This window comes from Acanthopagrus latus, chromosome 22 (assembly GCF_904848185.1).
Source record: "Acanthopagrus latus isolate v.2019 chromosome 22, fAcaLat1.1, whole genome shotgun sequence".
NCBI classification, from domain to species: domain Eukaryota; kingdom Metazoa; phylum Chordata; class Actinopteri; order Spariformes; family Sparidae; genus Acanthopagrus; species Acanthopagrus latus.
The window spans coordinates 22,749,737-22,767,994 of record NC_051060.1 but is presented as its reverse complement, the minus strand read 5'-3'; the positions used below and the strand labels follow the sequence as shown (position 1 = coordinate 22,767,994).

General features: G+C 44.4%; 1 protein-coding gene and 1 long non-coding RNA gene across 4 annotated transcripts in view; one reads left to right on the top strand and one right to left on the bottom strand.

The window, feature by feature from the left end:
* The window catches only part of LOC119012666, a 28,078-nt gene extending 19,289 nt beyond the window's left edge, over positions 1 to 8,789 (bottom strand). The window contains exons 1-3 of one of the 3 annotated variants that reach the window (XR_005072556.1): positions 8,653 to 8,789; positions 7,666 to 7,735; positions 1,971 to 2,598 (exon numbers count right to left, since the gene is read on the bottom strand). This is a non-coding gene — a long non-coding RNA (uncharacterized LOC119012666). Of the gene's footprint in view, positions 1 to 1,970; positions 2,599 to 7,656; positions 7,736 to 8,652 lie in introns of those variants that run through there. The other 2 variants (XR_005072555.1, XR_005072554.1) reach the window with 2 other exon arrangements.
* On the top strand, positions 8,050 to 15,713 carry snw1 (SNW domain containing 1). Its single transcript, XM_037086692.1, has 14 exons — positions 8,050 to 8,184; positions 8,676 to 8,829; positions 8,987 to 9,148; positions 9,331 to 9,426; positions 9,786 to 9,892; positions 10,140 to 10,244; positions 10,913 to 10,982; positions 11,092 to 11,157; positions 11,375 to 11,491; positions 11,578 to 11,719; positions 12,312 to 12,414; positions 13,182 to 13,299; positions 13,819 to 13,982; positions 14,832 to 15,713. The coding sequence occupies exons 1-14, from the start codon at positions 8,141 to 8,143 to the stop codon at positions 15,022 to 15,024; spliced, it is 1,641 nt and encodes a 546-aa protein (XP_036942587.1). The 5' UTR covers positions 8,050 to 8,140; the 3' UTR covers positions 15,025 to 15,713.
* The last annotated feature ends 2,545 nt before the right edge of the window (positions 15,714 to 18,258 follow it).

The window sequence follows — 18,258 nt, the reverse complement described above, 5'->3', positions numbered from 1 at the left end:
TTGAGTTGCCCGTGCCAACATTATATCATTAAACACCAGCTCTACGCCGTGGAACAAACCCTGAACATCCCAGCTGTGTCCCCTTCTTCCTCAGGAGACGACGGCAGCTGAACTGCTACCAGGTACGTGTGGGCACAGCTGCGCGTCCTACCTCCCGTCTCCTTTACCTGTCGAAAGCAGTTAAGGCGGAGTGGCCCCATCGCACCACCCGCCACCAAAACATGTCATCCGGTCGCTGTGGAGGACGCCGCCGTCCCTCGGTGAACCTCGCCTGCACATATTCTGATAATGAGGGTCCATTGCAGAACAGTGGCTGCCTGTGGAGGGGTAGTTAAGGGTAGGGTTGAGGGAGCATCTGTGGGGAGGGGGGGTAAACGGAAGGAATGAAGATGGAGAGGAAGTGTGGAAAATTGGGGGGGTGGACCGCCTCGGGGAACCTCCATGCATAAAGATGAAAGCACCGGGGCCAACGTTGCTCCAACAAATCAATCAGACAGTGGTTGGAGGGCGCAGCTGTCCTGGCATCTCCCCAACTGTGACAGGAATATGTCCCACATACAGCCATGTGTGTGTGTGTGTGTGTGTGTGTGTGTGTGCAACCATGTCCACTGACACACACAGTGGTAACCTGCAGGAAACCACCACTACAAGTTCATAAACTCACATCCCTCATTCGGCTTATTGTCACCCAACCAACACCAGACAGGCTTTAACGCACTGAGTGATGCGTTAGCTATCTACCAGTTCTGTTCCTGCCCTGGGAGCCCGCGGGGGGGGAAGGATCATCTGATTGTCAGCCCCAAACTGAATTGCGTTACCTCTGCCGAACAGAAAATGGAGCAGAAAATGAGGCTGAACAGCAGACGCTTAAACTTGCCTCTCAAATCCGTAGCTTCACTTCGAAAAGGCTCTGTCTCAAATCTAGAGAGATGGGTATCTCCACTGCTGGAGACGCCGCCGCCGCCGCCGCTGCTGCTCACTATCAGCCCTCCTCATCGAGCGACATGCTCTGGAGATTAGCCCTGCACGCTGCTGCTGCTGCTGCTAGCGCCGCCTGTATCTCCTCTTCCCCTTCTCAAGGTCACAACGGCAGCAAGGCGCCGAGCCCCGGCGCCATGTGTGCGAAAAGACATGAACGCGGCATGTAATGGGGTTTATCAGAGAGCAACGCCGCTCAACTTGTTTATTTGAACACACGCAGCATGTTGAGTAATTGCGTGAAAAGGCTGCTGATGCATGCCGAGGGCATTTTAATTAGCTCTCATTTGCCCCCTCGACAACACGCTCTCTCCGAGTGACAAAGCAATTCTGCGTTGATTAGGAAATGAATGACTTCCACTCCAAATTGGGAGGTCGAGGATGGGACTGCTGATGGGAGTCCGCCTTCCTCCCAGCGAACTGAATGGGATGAGCACTGCACAAGTTGGAGAAAGTCCAAACACAGAAGGAGTAGTATCTCAGACAGCCCTCCTGCTGATGTAAAGAGGCCCTGACTGGCCGCCTCTGGCTCTCTCTCTCCCTCTCTCACCCTCTGCCAGTGCTTTCTCTGACATTCACACAGAACTGTGCACAAGCACACTCAGATTGAAAAACCATACAGTCGGCTACAAAGCTCGAGCATCATCCCACCATTTCAATGTCTGCCTCTTTCTCATGCAAAACAGATGCAGTGAAGTCGAGCTCAGAGTCGTGGAAACACCTGCGGGCCCCTTTGTTGTCACTTGGAAAGTGTGTGTGCTTGTTTGCGTGTGTGTGAATGTATGTGCGTGCAAAAGCCTGACAACCCAGCTTTGAGTGGTGCTGCCATCTGGTGGCGAAGGCGCGAACCGGCGAGCACGCCGCATCTGATGTACATGACATGGTTCATTCATCATATAATAAGCCGATGGGTGAATAAACACGCCGCTGTGTTACGTACTCACTCTTTAATTTATGAAAGAGGGGAAACATGCAATTAAATAGCCATGCAATTAAGACAGCATTTCAGTGGAATACATTTACACTGCATCCAATTCTGCTGATAGATCACGTTGCGTCCAGCCATTACGTGAGAGATGAAACGGAGTGTTTCGACACATGATTCACAACCTCGAGCAGGCAGCAGAGAGCATGTGATGTGTAAATGCGTTTGTGCTGTTTGCATCACTGCGTAAACTACGTGGTCATAAACACTGAATCATCCGTTCTGCTGCAGACCTAATCATCCATTCCGATGACCTAATTATGTCCATAAGACAAATGTGGGCATGTTCCTCACAAAATAGCTTAGTGATCCAAATCAGAATGACAAAATGCTGGTGCACAAAGATGAAGTGTGACGGGGATTTGTTTTTGTTTTTTTACCTAAGAGTGTGTCATGCAACATCACCAACCCCCACCCTCCTCCTCCTCCTCCTCCTCCTCCACCTCAGGCTTGCTCCTCTCCAGATTTAAGGCTCCCCTGGCGGCACCATGCAGTTTGTTTAGCTCCTCCTAAGCTGCTGCTTGTTTGGTCGGGCCTTTCTCCGAACTTCATCCTGGCGCTAGCAAACAGGAGCACTGAGCCGGAGTGACTCCCGCTCAGGGAGGGATGGCCTGACAGCACGGCCTCTGGCTGGGCTGAGGTCAGCGGTAAAGGTAAAGGAGAAATTAGAAACCATTGAAAAAAAAAAAAAACTTAAACTTGCAGTGTGACCAAGAAGTGCATAGATAGTTGAGAACATTACACACTAATCAGTCAGGGATCACCAGCCAGCAATCACAGCTCTCTCTCCACACCTGTCTCCTGGATTCACACATGATGTTCTGCCTGACGTACAAGAATGCACATCCATGTAATTCAAACCGATTCCCCCCTCATCAACACCGCTGCAGGGAGGGGGAACAGCTACGACACAGACTGTGTAACCACATGTGACAGGTAAAGGAGTGAGCAGGACTCAAACTAATCTCAGAACCATCTTCCTGGCCGTGTTTAATCGCGGCCAGCTCGCAGTAAAAAAAAAGGAAAGCTGTGTGAGATATCAGGCGGAGGGCTACAGAGCAACACCGAATAAGCAAAGTGCCACTACAGCATCGCCTCACTTTGTCAAACGCGCCGTGCCTCATGCAGTAAAAGTCCTCTCGAGTATCTCAATTTGCGTATCCGCTTTGGTATTATGCATGCAGCTGTGAGTGTGCGTATATATGTGTGTGTGCATGTGCTCATGCATTCACCAGACTGGGAACTGGCAGGCTGCTGACCCACTTTGAGTTGTTTTCATTTTTCATTCACTCCCCACGAGCAGCCACGAGGCTCCTGCTCTCCCTCTCCTTTTTTTATTTCCCTCCTCTTCCCGTTCTCCTCCCAGTATTTACCTGGTAATAATTGTGACATGAATCACTTCCGACAGGGAGGAGCTCGGCTTTGAGAACAAAAGTCCCGCTTACAAGAGGCAGTGGAAGGGAAACTTTATTTGGATTCCCACAGCTCGAGCAGCTGATGAATTCGTAGCAGCCTTCTGCGCCGCAGTGTTTACCTTTTGAGTGATTTTTTTTGTTGTTGTTGTGGAAAACAGCAGAGTCTGAGGTGGGCAGGGAACATGAGATGATGTATGCGGGGAAAAAATAGAGGAACATTTCCATTTGTTTCTTCTTCGAATGAAGATTTGTGACACAATGGTAGAGCTAACAAAAGAGCGCTGTGATCGTTCATGAGAGCACTGCATGAGCTGTGGAGGCTTGATAAATGCCCAGAAGATGTGGGTGTACTAGTGTCTGAACCAACCCAGTCTAAGAGTAGTAACCAAGCCAGACCCTTTTTATTTTGGGTCTGGCTCTGTGAAGCAATGAGTTTGTCGGTAATCACACAATATCACTTATTTTTACACTATATTTTCACATTAAAAGGTGCAATATGTAAGAACTGGCCACCTTACACCATCACAAATGAGGGGCAGCATTTCACCAGAGTAACCACCAGCTGCTGCTAAGTTAGCTCAGTTAGCCATGCAGCTAGTGGTCCAAACAGGGAGCTCAGAGCAGTGCTGTGAGACAGGGACGGGCCGATGCTAGCTGGTTAGCATGCTTCAGCAGACATCTTAGCCAGCAAAACATTTCTGATTACAGGACTGTGTGTCCTCTGATAAACTACTTCAAATACATGTACATTAAATTTAGAATTGTAGGCAAAAAAAGTAAATATTAATACATAACCTGGCCTTACAATCCAGCTGAACTAACTGCATGTCATATCAGTTATCAGCACCATACTTGAACATGTCATTTGGATGTAACAACATGTATTGTCTGTGCAGTGGTGAATGCCCACTGGCTCTGTACGCCGGCCCTGCACTGATGTTTTATGGCGATCCACTCGGATCCGCTCTCTCTGGACATGTTTTTATGTTTCTATCTCTGATGCCACGCGGCCATTTCATTGGCTGAAAGAGGCGCGAGTCGCTCGATGCTATCATCCTTTCTCCAGTGGGAACGAATACCCATCATGTTCCACCGGCTACAGAGAAGGCCCGGTGTTCAGTTTTATCAACTCAGACGGAACACGTCAAGCCCCAATCTTCAGCTCACAAGTCAAGATAGATTTCATTTTAGCTATCAGAGGTCCGAAGGGGATCTTCGGGGCGAGAGGAGGCTGGGAGCGCTTGTCTTGATACCTGACAGGGCCAACATCGGAAATTTGAGCAGATTTAACCACGGCATCCTCTGAATGATTCAACCAGGTGTTCAGATTTGTGTTTTTGCTCAATTCATTACGTACGGTTTAAATTTGTAAGACTAATCACAAGAGTAAAATGTAATCCCTGGTTATTTTCAGGAGTGAACGCTGGAGACATTCAGGTGTGATGTGGTTCACTAACACAGTGCTTATTTTTAGATCTCAGTTGTGCTGGAGCCCAAGAGGTTCCGTCATTTTGCATTACGGAAAATATCCTACAACAGTAACCTGATGTTATTCATTCAGCTTCTCCTCTATTCCCAGTTGCTCTTAAAAAAAAAGTGTGAACACAGCAGTTGCTTTTACCCGGAGAGGCTCAGGAAAGTTCTCCTATATTTAAAAAGGTAACACGACAGGATTTGCAATACATCAGAAAAAAGCAAACAAGTGTTTGGGGATCAGGACCGCGGGGCTGCATATGACAAATTTTGCTATAGGCTGAGTGGGAGAATATGGGACAGACTAACAAGCTTTCTCTGGTACATGCAGAAGACACTTTTAGTAGGACAGGCCTCTTGTGTCTGTGCATGTAGCAGCCCAGTCAACAAAAATAACATATAGTAGGAAACGTTTCTGCAAACCTCTGATATGTAGACATCTGTACATTGCATTTTGACATTTCTACTTATGTGTCGTATCACATTCGCAGATATTTCTAACAGAAAGTTGGGACATCTCCTGCTTACTTGTGGCAACCTAAACAATTCCTAACCCTGGAGCCAGGAGTTCTCATTAAATGTCCCGGCCATTGTTTACAATCTGATTAGACCGCAGAACGTTTTGATGAATAAATATCTAATAAAAAGCTCAATGCCTGATGATGAATGAAGGCTACTTATGTGTCTGTCGATCAGACAGTCAAACCCGTTCTCCTCTTTGCCTCGGGTCCCTCTGTGCTCTATAGTGACACTGAAGTCGTGCCATGTGATGACACTGACGTACCGACAGCGCATGTGTTGCCTCCCTCGGCCCCCCACACACACACTTCTGTTGCTGGAAGCATTAACATAGCCGTTGGCGCTGCCACCTCCGTGTCGGCTCTCATCACAGCACGTGGATGCCCCCGCCCATTGTCGGTGTGGCCTCATGATGAGAAAACGTTTCCCCCTGATGCCACGGTCTGACCTTAAGATGTTGGGTATCATCTATTAAACGCTGAGGATTAGCTCTCATCTTTGATTTGTAGACTTTTTGTTATATACATCAATCAGAGAATCCCATCAGGGAATCCAGTGAGTTATTGATTGAGGCTGACGTTGAGGAATAACACGCCCGGCGTTTCAAATGTTTCAATCCCCCACATTTCCTAAGAAGACACTCAAAACCCTAACGCATTGCTTACAAACTCCCAGAAGGGTGATTTCGTTTGAGTAAAACGATGCCCACTCCATCTGTCACCCTGCAGCGAGCCCAGGGAGCGCCAGGCAGAACGGTATAGATCTCCTCAATGCCAAATGCCGGGCACGGACGAAAAAAAGAGGAGCACCCAGATGATTGGGTATATTAAAAGCTTTCTTGTCCCGTGCCACAGCCTGGTGATTGATCTCCTTTGACGTGTCCTTTTACCCTGTGTCACATTAATAAAGTACGTCTCTGCTGAGGGACTGACAGACTGCCTCCTCCTCCTCCTCCACCTCCTCCTCCGAGAAACAGAAAGCAAGAGGAAGGAAGAAAGATGGGAAGAGAACAGAGACACAGGAGATACGATGACGGCAAGATAAAAACATTAGCATTGAAAGAAAGAAAGAAAAAAGAAAGAAAGAAAGAGGAGGAAAACCAACAAGTACCAGTCATTCACCGCAGGGATGTCACTTTTACTGCCGATCATTATGGCAGGAGAACCTAAGTCAAGATATTCATCACATTCATCATAACAGCAGGGTCTGTCATGGCGACGTTACATAATTCTCCTATTGCACGGCAGAGCTCATCTTGCCAGCCTTTATGCTCTCCCTCTGTTTAGTAGTCTCGAGTGAATCGTTTATATGCCTTACTGGCAACTGAGACTGGAGCAGCTTGAGGATTTCCCTCTGGCCATTTTACACAGGATAATGTTGACTGTCCTTCCTGCTTTTGCTGCCTCATTACTCAGAGATGCCGGCAGAATCGGTTCATGGTACCAAAACAAAACAGCAATGTTTAAACGATAGCAGTAACGCTGGTGTGGAAGAGTGTAATCCACCGAGTGCTGATCAGTCACGCTGAGAGTCAAGGTTGGCTACTTTTAACTGTACCAGTCGGATTACATTGGTGCTACCTGGTACCAATTCACACTAAATCAATCATTGCCAAGTTTTGGTGCCTGAGAGTGCATACATACAGACAGACAGTGAGACGTCATCCCTGCAGCAAGTTACAGTGAGTCAGGTAAACACTCAATGCAACATTTGCAATGCAAAATTCAAAGTTGACCAAGGCAGCATGTATGATCTGAGGAAACACCTTAAATCTAAAAGCTGAAAAGTGTTTGATATATTGGTAGACAGATCCCCTGCAGCCAGCGCTGCACACAACATTACTTCTCCCCTCCTACATGCTGTTTAGTTCAGTAAAACAGCATTTAAAATGTTTCAGTGTGTCCGAAATATAAGTAAGAACCTGAATTGCAAACACTGTGTTTTTTTAACCCACAAGTTGTTGTCCTTAGCCTGTTAGTTTGATGCTAACAGATAATGTGACTTCCCATTGACATAAAATGATGGGTGCATACATTTACAGGCATGTACGGTATTTAATATGCTCTGTAATCAAACTTTCAACTGCTGACTTTACACGTTGACTTACTCTCATTATAAACTGAGTCACTGCAGCAAGCTTGAAGGGTCAAAACTCAAAATTCCTGTGAAAGAGTTTTGCTTGCAACTCACGATGAAAAAACACTTGAAATGGCTTATGAATAAATTATGAGTGGATTATGATACAATATTTACTGAGAGTGTGTGTGTGAGCAAAGATTGGCATACGTTTCTTACTTGCACTCCTGTCGCTCTGTTTGCCATCACCAGACTCCTCGGCTGTTCCTCCTCAATGAGATCCATCACTCTGGAGAGACAAACGACATGCAGAGGAATTCAAACTACGTGTAAACTTGTCAGGAGTGGCTGAAACTTTCTCTGTATAAAACAGCTGCATTTTCCTGTTTTTTTAAGTGATTCAAGTACATTACGAGAAACACTTTACACATTAGTGCACATTACAATATTTTCCCAGATGGTGTTCCTGACATCACACCCCTAATTTATGGTTTAATTTATTGAATTATTTTCTCTGTAATTGAACTAATCAGTATTAAATATGTTGCACTACCAAATCATAATTTCAAATCCCAACACATATGAATCTTAAACAGTTAAAATCGTGCAGCACTTTGGATCTTTCAAGTGTTAAACAAACAGGAAACGCAGAACAACGTCTGTCCTCTGCTCTCCAGCAACGCGCAGTCTGCGCATGCTCAGTTCACTGCTAAGGAAGGGGAAAATGTCTTTGACGAGGTGAGTATCGCCACCAGGCCTTTCTGTGCTTTAAACCCACGTAACTGTGTCATATGTCGTTTCCGTGTCATTTTCTAGAATATATAGACCGCCATTAATTTTCCACATCGGTGCTTTTGGTCTGTCTGCTATCGTTTTCATACGTTTTATAAAAGCTAACGGCACCAGCTAATGCTAGCTAGCTGAAAACACGAAACGCCTGCCGTTAGCTTGATTAGCAGCACGCAGCCACGACCACAACACATGTTCGACAGTTGTTTTTTAGTGGTATGTCGGCTAGAAGCTTGAATATGGTGGTTGTAAATGTTAACAACGAGACGGCTGACTGCTAGCTAGCTGACTAGCAGCTTTTAGGACTTACAAACAACGCGGTTGCGTAAAGATAACGTCACTCGGACTGGTTAGCGTTAGGCTAATGCTAACTGGGGCTTAGAGCAACTGAGTTGTACACAACAATGAGGCTCAAACCTGTGCTTTGTGTGTTTGTCCAGCTTTTTACCGGCGCCGACCCAGCTGTCTCAGGACCAGCTGGAGGCAGAGGAGAGGCTCCGGGCCCAGAAGTCCTACTCGACCGCCTTGGTGTCGTCCCGCAGAGAGCCCCCTCCTTATGGACACAGGAAAGGCTGGGTGCCTCGCTCACTGGAGGTAAATCACTTTATATACTTTAGAAATAATTTTAAAAAGCTTGGTTGTTTTATATTGTCTCACACTTTATAGTATAGCTAACTGCCACAGAGCTATGGAGACCAGTGAACATTAAGTTGATGTTCACATGTTTGCTGTGAAATCTGTGTCTCTGTAGGATTTTGGAGATGGAGGCGCTTTCCCAGAGATCCATGTTGCCCAGTTTCCTCTGGAGATGGGTCGGAAGAGAAGGACAAACAATGCCCTGGCGGTGCAGGTGGACGCAGAAGGAAAGATCAAATATGACGCCATCGCCAGACAAGGACAGGGCAAGGATAAGGTTTGTGAGAAAATGACTTTCATCACAGTTAAATTAAATTAAAAAACTGATCTACTTATGTCTAAAGATTCAAGTCAAAAAGGACTGACATGTCTTAAGATGATACATATAAACACGACTTTTAATTATAGTCTGTTTCATTAGGTCCTTATTTCCAACCATTTCTTCTTGCCTTGTTGCAGGTGGTCTTCAGCAAGTACACAGACCTTCTTCCAAAGGAAGTTCTGAATGAAGATGCTCCAGAACTGCAGAGGCCTGATGAGGAGTCGGTACAAGAGGTAAGCCATGCAGCAGTGTGTATGTTTGGGGGAAGTGACACTATATACACCATGTACCCAAGATGAACAGTTACTGTTTTACAACTTGTCAACTTGTCAACTCACTGTGAAAATGTTATTATGTAATCAAAAATATTTTGTGTCACATGTAAACTGTAGAAAGTAATAGAACTTCCAGTTTTTAAGAATACCTACATGCGTTTGGACTCGGCCATACTGTAGAGTGAAAGTGTTAAATCATTTAGTCTCTCTAATAACTATAAAACATACGATTTTATGATATTTTGCCTTAATGTAAACAGAGTTAAAAGAAGGAGAAGTTGCTAATCGGTCTGCATTTAAACATATGTCCTCTGTAGCTGACGGAGAAGACCCGAGCTGCCCTGGATAAACAGGTGTCTCAAAAGATCGCTGCTGCCATGCCTGTGAGAGCTGCAGACAAACAAGCTCCTGCACAGTACATCAGGTATGTATTAAGTTTTTAAACCACTGAAGTACACAGAAGGTCTGCAGGGAGAGGAGGATTGTTTTTAAGACTGTGAGCTCATATGATGCTACATTGACATCATGCGGGGTTTAAGGGAGTGATGAGAGGGATCCCATGTTCTGACACACTTAAGTACACAGTGATTATCAATCTCAAGGCTCATATTTATGTACGCATGTAAAGGAAAATGTTTTATTCATGGTGACACTCTTTGTCTCTCCTCAAGATACACCCCGTCCCAGCAGGGAGTGGCTTTTAACTCAGGGGCCAAACAGAGGGTGATCCGCATGGTGGAAATGCAGAAAGATCCGATGGAACCTCCACGATTCAAGTAAGTAAAGATGTCCAACACTGTCACTTTAAGCCGTCTGTTAAAGCTGGGCTGATTTAGTTTAAACAGGGCAGCATGTGATCTGCAAAATTACGCAAGTTATCAAATCAATATAGTCCATAAAAAGTACAATAATTGCCTCCAAAATGTAGGAGTACAGGTACCTCAACCAGAAGTGAAAGGCTAAAAGCCCCAAATTAAAATAATAATAAAACCAGCATTATATTATTCACATGTTGTCTTGATGCATTTCATTTGTGTTTGTCTGTGATGATGACTGCTGTAGTTCGCTAATCGACATTGAGTATCAAGTTAATATCCAAAGGAAATGAAGGACTATGAAGCAGAAGGATTTAAAAGAAGCATAAAAAATTTAAAATCATTTGGAAGTTTTTGATAGAAAGTGGATCATTACTTGTTAATTTAAAGTTCTCTCTCATGTAAAGTTTCCTTGCAAATCTTAATCAATAACTCTCGTCTTAATCGCCCATTTTCCACTGATATATTAAGAAATCTCAAGTTGGCTCCTCCATTATTAAAGAACTTTGCTTTTAAAGACGTCATTTTGACCAAAATGTCAAATGAGACTTGACAGTTTCCTTTCATTACTGCCTTACTCTGCCCCCTCAGTCTGTAATGACTCAACATCTTTTGATCGTATGTTTCAGGATCAACAAGAAGATTCCTCGAGGACCTCCATCTCCCCCCGCTCCTGTCATGCATTCCCCAAGCAGAAAGGTACACAGGGTTTTCAGTGCTTTCACGCTACGCTGAAAAAATCAAGGTGACGGTACTTGCATTGTCCAAAAAATATTATGTGTGACAGAGTTTCTCCCTTTTGTCGTAGATGACAGTGAAGGAACAGCAGGAGTGGAAGATTCCTCCGTGCATCTCCAACTGGAAAAACGCTAAGGTAATGTGACACCAGAAGCAACTGGAGCACTTGGCTTTTATGTGTCCAAATTTCACACATATTGTGAGTAAGTCATGCCGGCTTATGTGTTTTTTTGAAAACGTTGTCTAAATATTTGAATTTAAGGACACCGGTTGTCATGGTAATTCTGCTAATTTCATTGCCTTTATCGCTACTCTGCTCATTTCTCTCTCTCGATGCGCTTCATATCTTTCAGGGTTACACCATTCCTCTTGATAAACGATTGGCCGCTGATGGAAGGGGCCTGCAAACAGTTCACATCAACGAAAACTTTGCCAAGCTGGCTGAGGCGCTCTACATTGCCGATAGAAAGGTACGCAACCATTGTTCATTGGCTAAAATATGAACCTTTTTTTTTTTAATTTAAATTCCATACTGAAATGCTGATTGTTTCCATAGGCCAGAGAGGCGGTGGAGATGAGAGCACAGGTAGAGAAGAAGATGGCCCAGAAGGAGAAGGAAAAAAAGGAGGAGAAGCTGAGGGAGCTGGCCCAAATGGCTCGAGACCGCAGGGCAGGGATCAAGAGTCACGGGGATAAAGGTGAGGCCTGAAGATAAGGATTATTTTATCGGTTTCTGTGTGTTGCTGTTCGTGTGTGCAGCAGAGTCTGTCGTCAGTTCTTTGCCAGTTCCTAATCTGGAGCGTGAGTGGCATAAGTGATGACAACATTTTTCACCCTGCCAGCGTTGACAGGACCAGTAAGCTGTGAAATGATGTGTCTGCTTCCCGACTGATAATTTACATATATTTCGAGTAGAAAAATCAATGTTGCATGTCTTGTTGTTGTACATAGGTTCTGAATGACCGTTTAGATACATCACATCGAATCAGCATGAAAAAACTGATCCAAAAATCTGTCGGATGTGTTTCTGTTGTGCAGTTTTACTGACCGTCAGTCTCCTGCTCCACATTTCTCCCCTTCCAACACCATATATTTTGTTTCTTTTATCTCTAACATCACCTACAACCCACCTCTTTCCCTCTCCATCCCCATGTTTCTTTTCACCTTTGCACCATTTCACATCATCTGTCTTCCATTCCTCTTCTCGTGTTGGTTTTATTTCTTCTAATAAATGTCCCTTTTTGTTTCTTCCCTTCTCTTCCATTCATCTCCTCTCGTCTCATGCGGCAGGTGGCGAGGACGGCGAGGCCAGGGAGCGTGACGAAATCCGCCATGACAGAAGGAAAGAGAGACAGCACGACAGGAACATTTCCAGGGCGGCTCCTGATAAGAGGTGCTGCACACGCACTTTAAACACACTGCATGTGAACTCATCCACCTCTCAGTATACACACACACACACACACACACACACACACGCACTGCTCACTGCTGAATCATTCATGTGGCCAGCAGTAATACTGAACAAACGCAGCAGGATCCAGCACACTACTCAGGCAGTAGTCCTTGTCTGCAGTGATCCACAGACTGTTTGTGCATGTGTGATGCAAGATCAGTTTGTGTGTTGTGTGTATGTGTGTGTTTTCACTGTCAGGTTGGCACTTGATGGAATTGTGGGTCTCTGGAGGAGAGAATGAATTTAAATTCAGAGGAGAGCTCATTACAATCACAAATCCAGCTGTCAGAAAGCAGAAACCTTGTTATCTTAAAATTACCTTTCACTTAACTTTGAGTTGGCTGTTTTTTATTTGAAGGACAGTCAAGATGTCAAAGTCACCAAGAACTTCATTAAGAAAAAAACTTTTTTTTTTTTTTTTATTACACACACACATTTCATCCTGTGTGAAGCATTAATGGCAAAATCCGTGTAGGTTTTGGAAATATGATTTAAGTTGTTCCATTATGTTATACCCACAGGGTTACATAAAAAGTTCAGCCAACATCTTATTTCACTGTCTGACTCGGTGAGACTTTCCCTTAAGACTTGATTTTATTGCTACAGCACTAAATTCTTCTCTTTTCTTGTCATTGCTGCGTGTGCTTCATTATGTTTTTCTCGTGAATCCTCACTAAATATCCTGCATTGTTTTTCTGCCCCAGGTCGAAGCTGCAGAGGGACCAGGACAGAGACATCAGTGAGCTCATCGCTCTCGGCGTCCCCAACCCACGTTCAGCCAGCGAGGCCCAGTACGACCAGAGACTCTTCAACCAGAGCAAGGTTTGAATATATCCTATCTACAGATGTATCAGCTGAATACTGGGCTTTCTAAATTAAGACTTGCAGTATATTTACCATTTATTAGATACAATTTTGATTCCGCACCGTAGAAGTCCACTTGTTACAGCAGCGCAAGAGCCTGAAACAGAAGGAAAAGGGAGGAAAATGAAAACAAGAACAAAAAAGAAAAATACAAGAAAATGAACTAAAGCTTACCTACACAAAAACAGTTTTGTGGCACACAGTCATACACATGATACACCTGACTGTGGCAAGAGCATATGTCAGTGGGCGGAAGTATAACTCTTCTGATCCACACTCCAGTCCAGTAAGTTGTGAAAAGTGGAACAGCCTCTACTGGTTTGCTATTGAAATCCACGTGTCTCATAATCCACACGATTAATTAGTTTGTCTTGAGTACAAAAGGAAAGCAAAGTAAGAGTTTTATAAACTGGTACCTTATTGTAATGTATACATTTTTCTAAAAGGCACTGTTCCTTTCACACGCTCTCTTTCCAGGGTATGGATAGCGGTTTCGCGGGTGGTGAGGACGACACATACAACGTGTACGACCAGCCGTTCCGCGGCGGCAGAGACATGGCGTCAAACATCTACAGGCCCAGCAAGAATATCGAGAAGGACGCCTACGCAGATGACTTCGACTCACTCATGCAAAACAACAGGTACTGTGGATCACATTGTTTCTCCTAATCTTCAGTAACTTTATACATATATTGTACTAGATTGACAGTTGAAATATGTACAAGTTGACATCCCCATTCAGATATTTCACAGAATAAACAATGAGGTCAAACACTGAACTATTCCCTAACTCATTTTGAGTTGTGTAATTGCATCAGTCAAATTGTTATCCAACTGTGTTTGAGCGGCAATCATCACAAGACATCAGCCAGATTAAGCAGCTTATTTTTCTCAGAGAAATGGGACTTTCTGTTGTATCAAGCTACTAAAGGCACTGCAAAAGTTTTAACCTTCCCAGTTATAATTAGAGAAAATACCAATAAAAGCCGCCTGAATCATTTCGAGGTCATTCTGGATTTATTTTGAGGCAAGCGTGCGCATGATGTCCCAGCAGGAGCTCGTGTCCTTGGGGCAGCAGTGCCACAGTCTACTAGTCGAGCATAGCCTGTCCCATATGTTTAGTCACCAGCTTGTCATTGTCCTCTAGGAATGTCTGGCTGGCTGCAGGGTGTTAGAAAACTGTGCAAAACATGGAAAAGAAAATCTTTGACTTCAGTAAAGAGACATAAAGAATACATAGACTCCATGCAGTGTCCTGATGCTCTGGATATTTCTTCTCTGAGAATGTGTTGAACAAGAACGGACCTTCCAGCTGTTAGCTTATAGTTTTAATAGTAATGATCCTGCAAGGACAAAAAAACAAGCACAACATAACAAATAAACAGATTGTCAGTGAACACAATTTAAAGACCTTCAGACCAGTGGGAGAAACTAGGAATGCTCACTGTAATCATCCTTCCTTCTCTTTTTTTTTTTTCCTTCACCTTCAGGTTTGTTCCGGACAAAGAGTTTTCAGGTGCCGACCACGGGCAGAGACGGGAAGGGCCGGTCCAGTTTGAGGAGGATCCTTTTGGTCTGGACAAGTTCTTGGAGGAGGCCAAGCAGCACGGCGGCTCCAAGAGGCCCTCCACCAGCGGCCGCTCAAAGGACGACTACCACGACAAGAAGCGCAGGAAGGAGTGAGTCCGGCCGTGCACAGAGTCCACGTAGGGCAGCTGCGAGCGTGTGAGAGGACGGGGAGAAAGTCGGCACCCTGTCGGCGGTCAACAGGTGTTTTAATATACTCAAGTCTCTATCAGGAAAGATCTGTCAGAATGCTTGTTTTCTGTGAGTGTGAGAGAGGGTGAATGATGTCTAATATGCTCTTTTTTTTTCCCCTCGTTTTTTCACATTTTTGTTTACTCTGCTCTATTCCGAAGATTAAGCATTTTTGTTGTCGTGTTAAATATGACACGTTACATCTCACACAAGTGGAGCTGAACTGAAAGCTGTCGCACGTGTGTGATCATCTGAAAACATCTTTCTGTACATGTCAATCAGATGTTGGAGGTGATATCTGATGATATTCAGGCCCTTTGAAATGTGTAGATCTTAGTTATTGTATCTTTTTTTAGTCTCTTTTTTTATTTTACATGTATACAGAGTGCAGCCAGCGAGGATTTGTCCATTTACATTGTCATTTCCCCCCATTTGAGTTTTTGTTCACTGTGTTGTATTTAAGCCTCTGGTGTATTTGTGAACACGGTCAAAGCCTGTATTTGATGGCAGATATGTACAGCAGTATAAATCAGTAAGATGTAAAGCAAAACTAGCTTTATAATTCTTGTACATTACTACCAATGGAATAAATTTCATAAAGTGTGTAATTGGTAGCTCACTGTGTATGTTATTGACTGAGCAATTTCTAAATGTGTTTACAAATGTAGAAACGACACGATATTTTCTCCCCGTCAGACTTTTTTTTTTAATTCCAGCTCAGAGCTGCTTAATCTAAACTTTTACAACATAGCAGGAAGTCCATTAGTTGTGTAATTGTTATAGTTGCTCGTAGAAGATTTCCCTCATTTTAATCACTTCCGAGTAACGCTTCCCATTTACATAGATGATTAAATGCCTGAACTGTTAATTCAGAGGAGCCATCTATTACAAAATGTCAACAGTGACATTTTTTTTACCAGAAATGGGCTCTGCGATTTACGCCATGATTAGAACAAAACTGGTCCCATTAATTACGATTAATTATGACTCATGCAGTCTGACAGTTTTATTTCCCTGGCTTCGGAAAATAATCAGCGTGGCATTGCACGGCCCAGCAGCCTCTGCACGGTGCCATCCTTCACTCATGCCTGAATAGGGCTCAGACAGTTGTTATACACGCATGATTTATGTTTTCTTCAGTCCGCGGTGTTTGTGGTTATGGCTTCCTGGTGTTAGTGCAGCGCTCTGGAGTTACATGCTATGTTTTACTGCTGGCCTTTTTTTCTTTTTTCTTTTTATTTTTTTACAATGTCAGGAAAAATTATAGCTGTAGAACTGTGCAATAACACGTTGAGGATCTTAAATTAAGAAAGAATCCAGCCCAGATGAAATTGTATTAAGTTGTTCTATCCAAAAGGGGAAACGGTACTTGGCAGTTTGCACAAGCTAAAGTTTCTCATGTTCAGTCATGTTTCATAACTTAAAGCCAGAATCTCAATGGGATTTTAATGGACAGTCAGAAAGTTTAAAGGTTCAATTCGAACTATTACTTATCACCAGGACAAATAACTACTGCGAGCTGTAGCTGTCGTTAGCTAGTTGGCTCAGTTAGCCGTGCACTCAGCTGTCCAGCCCGGGGGCTTGGGAGTACCGGATGTGTTGATGTCTACCTCTCTAGTCCAGGAGGTTTGGACCAGGATGGGCCAGGGCTAGCTGGTTAGCATGCTAACTTCAGTACATAGATGTGATCATGTGGAAACTGTCATTTTCTTCACATACTATCAAACTTTGACATGTTCTATCAAATGTTTCCTCTTGGATGCCATTAGCGTCCCATTCCAATCCAGTGCGAGAGTGGTGGACTCCGCCACTGACAGAAGAGAAATGAAGCCTAATAAAAAAAAATCCCTGAGTTTTTCAAGTTGTGACTTTTCTGACTGAGATCACCACCGACGGCTGTCAGCGCTCATCGGGTCATCGGAAGGCTGCTGTGAAGTAGCTGAAACACACTAAACCCTCCCTCAATTACAGCAAAGTGGCCCTGATGTGATTTCACACTGACCTGTACTCGTGTGGAGAGGAGCTGACGCGCTCGAAAGTCATCCGATTCTTGACAAGAGGCTGTCCCCGTCTCATCCCTCAGCACCTGAGCAAGCAGGACGAACAGCACGAAACCATGACTCCATGGAAGCACAGGGCCTCTGATGTCATTCATCATGTCAAGAGGCGCAGATATATCCCGCCTCATTTTTTAGCCTCAAAACACTCACGTGAACGAGGAGCGTGATCAGCCGTGTGTCCCCCACCCCCTGCGTATGAATAAATGCTGAATAAATGGTTGGATGGAAGCGTCCGTCTGCCACCAGTGTGAGGTGATTTAAGGCCAGCAGGGGTTTATTGTGAGTGTCAGTGTGAAGAAATCAATCTGACGTCTCCCATCTTAACTGTGACTGATTCATGAGGCGAATAACGGCTTTTATATGTGATTTTTGGAGGCACATTTATGAACACTGCAGCTGGTAAAATAAAAAATAAATAAATACATTTTTTCAAAAAAATAGAACGTTAATATTAAAGAAATACATTTTAAGCCAACACGATCAATGAGAGCTTTTCAATCCGGCCGGGCTCCGTCTCAAAACAAACAGAAAAGGGGCGCTCTCCCCTTCAGCCGGCATTTGGGGCTCGGACCATTGTTGAGGCGGTAAGTGGACAGCTTGATAATAGGCCCCTTGTCTGCCTTTATGAATGTGTGCAGAGGAAGATGAATGAGATTCTTATTCATGAAGGTAACAGGAAATTGGTTCCTTGGCATCGCCTTTGTGCGCCGCTCGATGTAAACGCTGAGCATATTGTGCCGGGCCATAATGGAATCCTCAGGTTGCAGACAGAGACCATGATGGATAGCCTCTTATCTTGCGGCTCCACAAGCAAACAAACCCAGAAATAATAAACCATATTGAGTTGTTGCGGCGCATCTTTTCACTCTTTGGACTCGACTGTGGATAGCTTAGCTTGTGTTTGTGATGCCTTTTGTGATATTTCTCCCCAGTTCCTCCCCTCAGTGGTAGCAAAAGCAATAAGTTTGGTGATAAATGCCCCCGCTGCTCCTGTTGACCTGGCCAGAGAGAGAGATCTTATCTCCCTCTGTGAGATTTCCTCTTGTCTTTCCAGCACTGAATGCCGCTGCTTCTGCTGTAACAGAGGCGGCCTTTTTTT

Excerpts from the sequence above, each read along its gene's own strand:
- snw1 (XM_037086692.1), top strand. The coding sequence starts at position 8,141 with ATGCTCAGTTCACTGCTAAGGAAGGGGAAAATGTCTTTGACGAG. Across the intron at positions 10,983-11,091 it reads TGCATTCCCCAAGCAGAAAG|ATGACAGTGAAGGAACAGCA; the intron begins GTACACAGGGTT and ends CTTTTGTCGTAG. Across the intron at positions 13,983-14,831 it reads TCACTCATGCAAAACAACAG|GTTTGTTCCGGACAAAGAGT; the intron begins GTACTGTGGATC and ends CTTCACCTTCAG.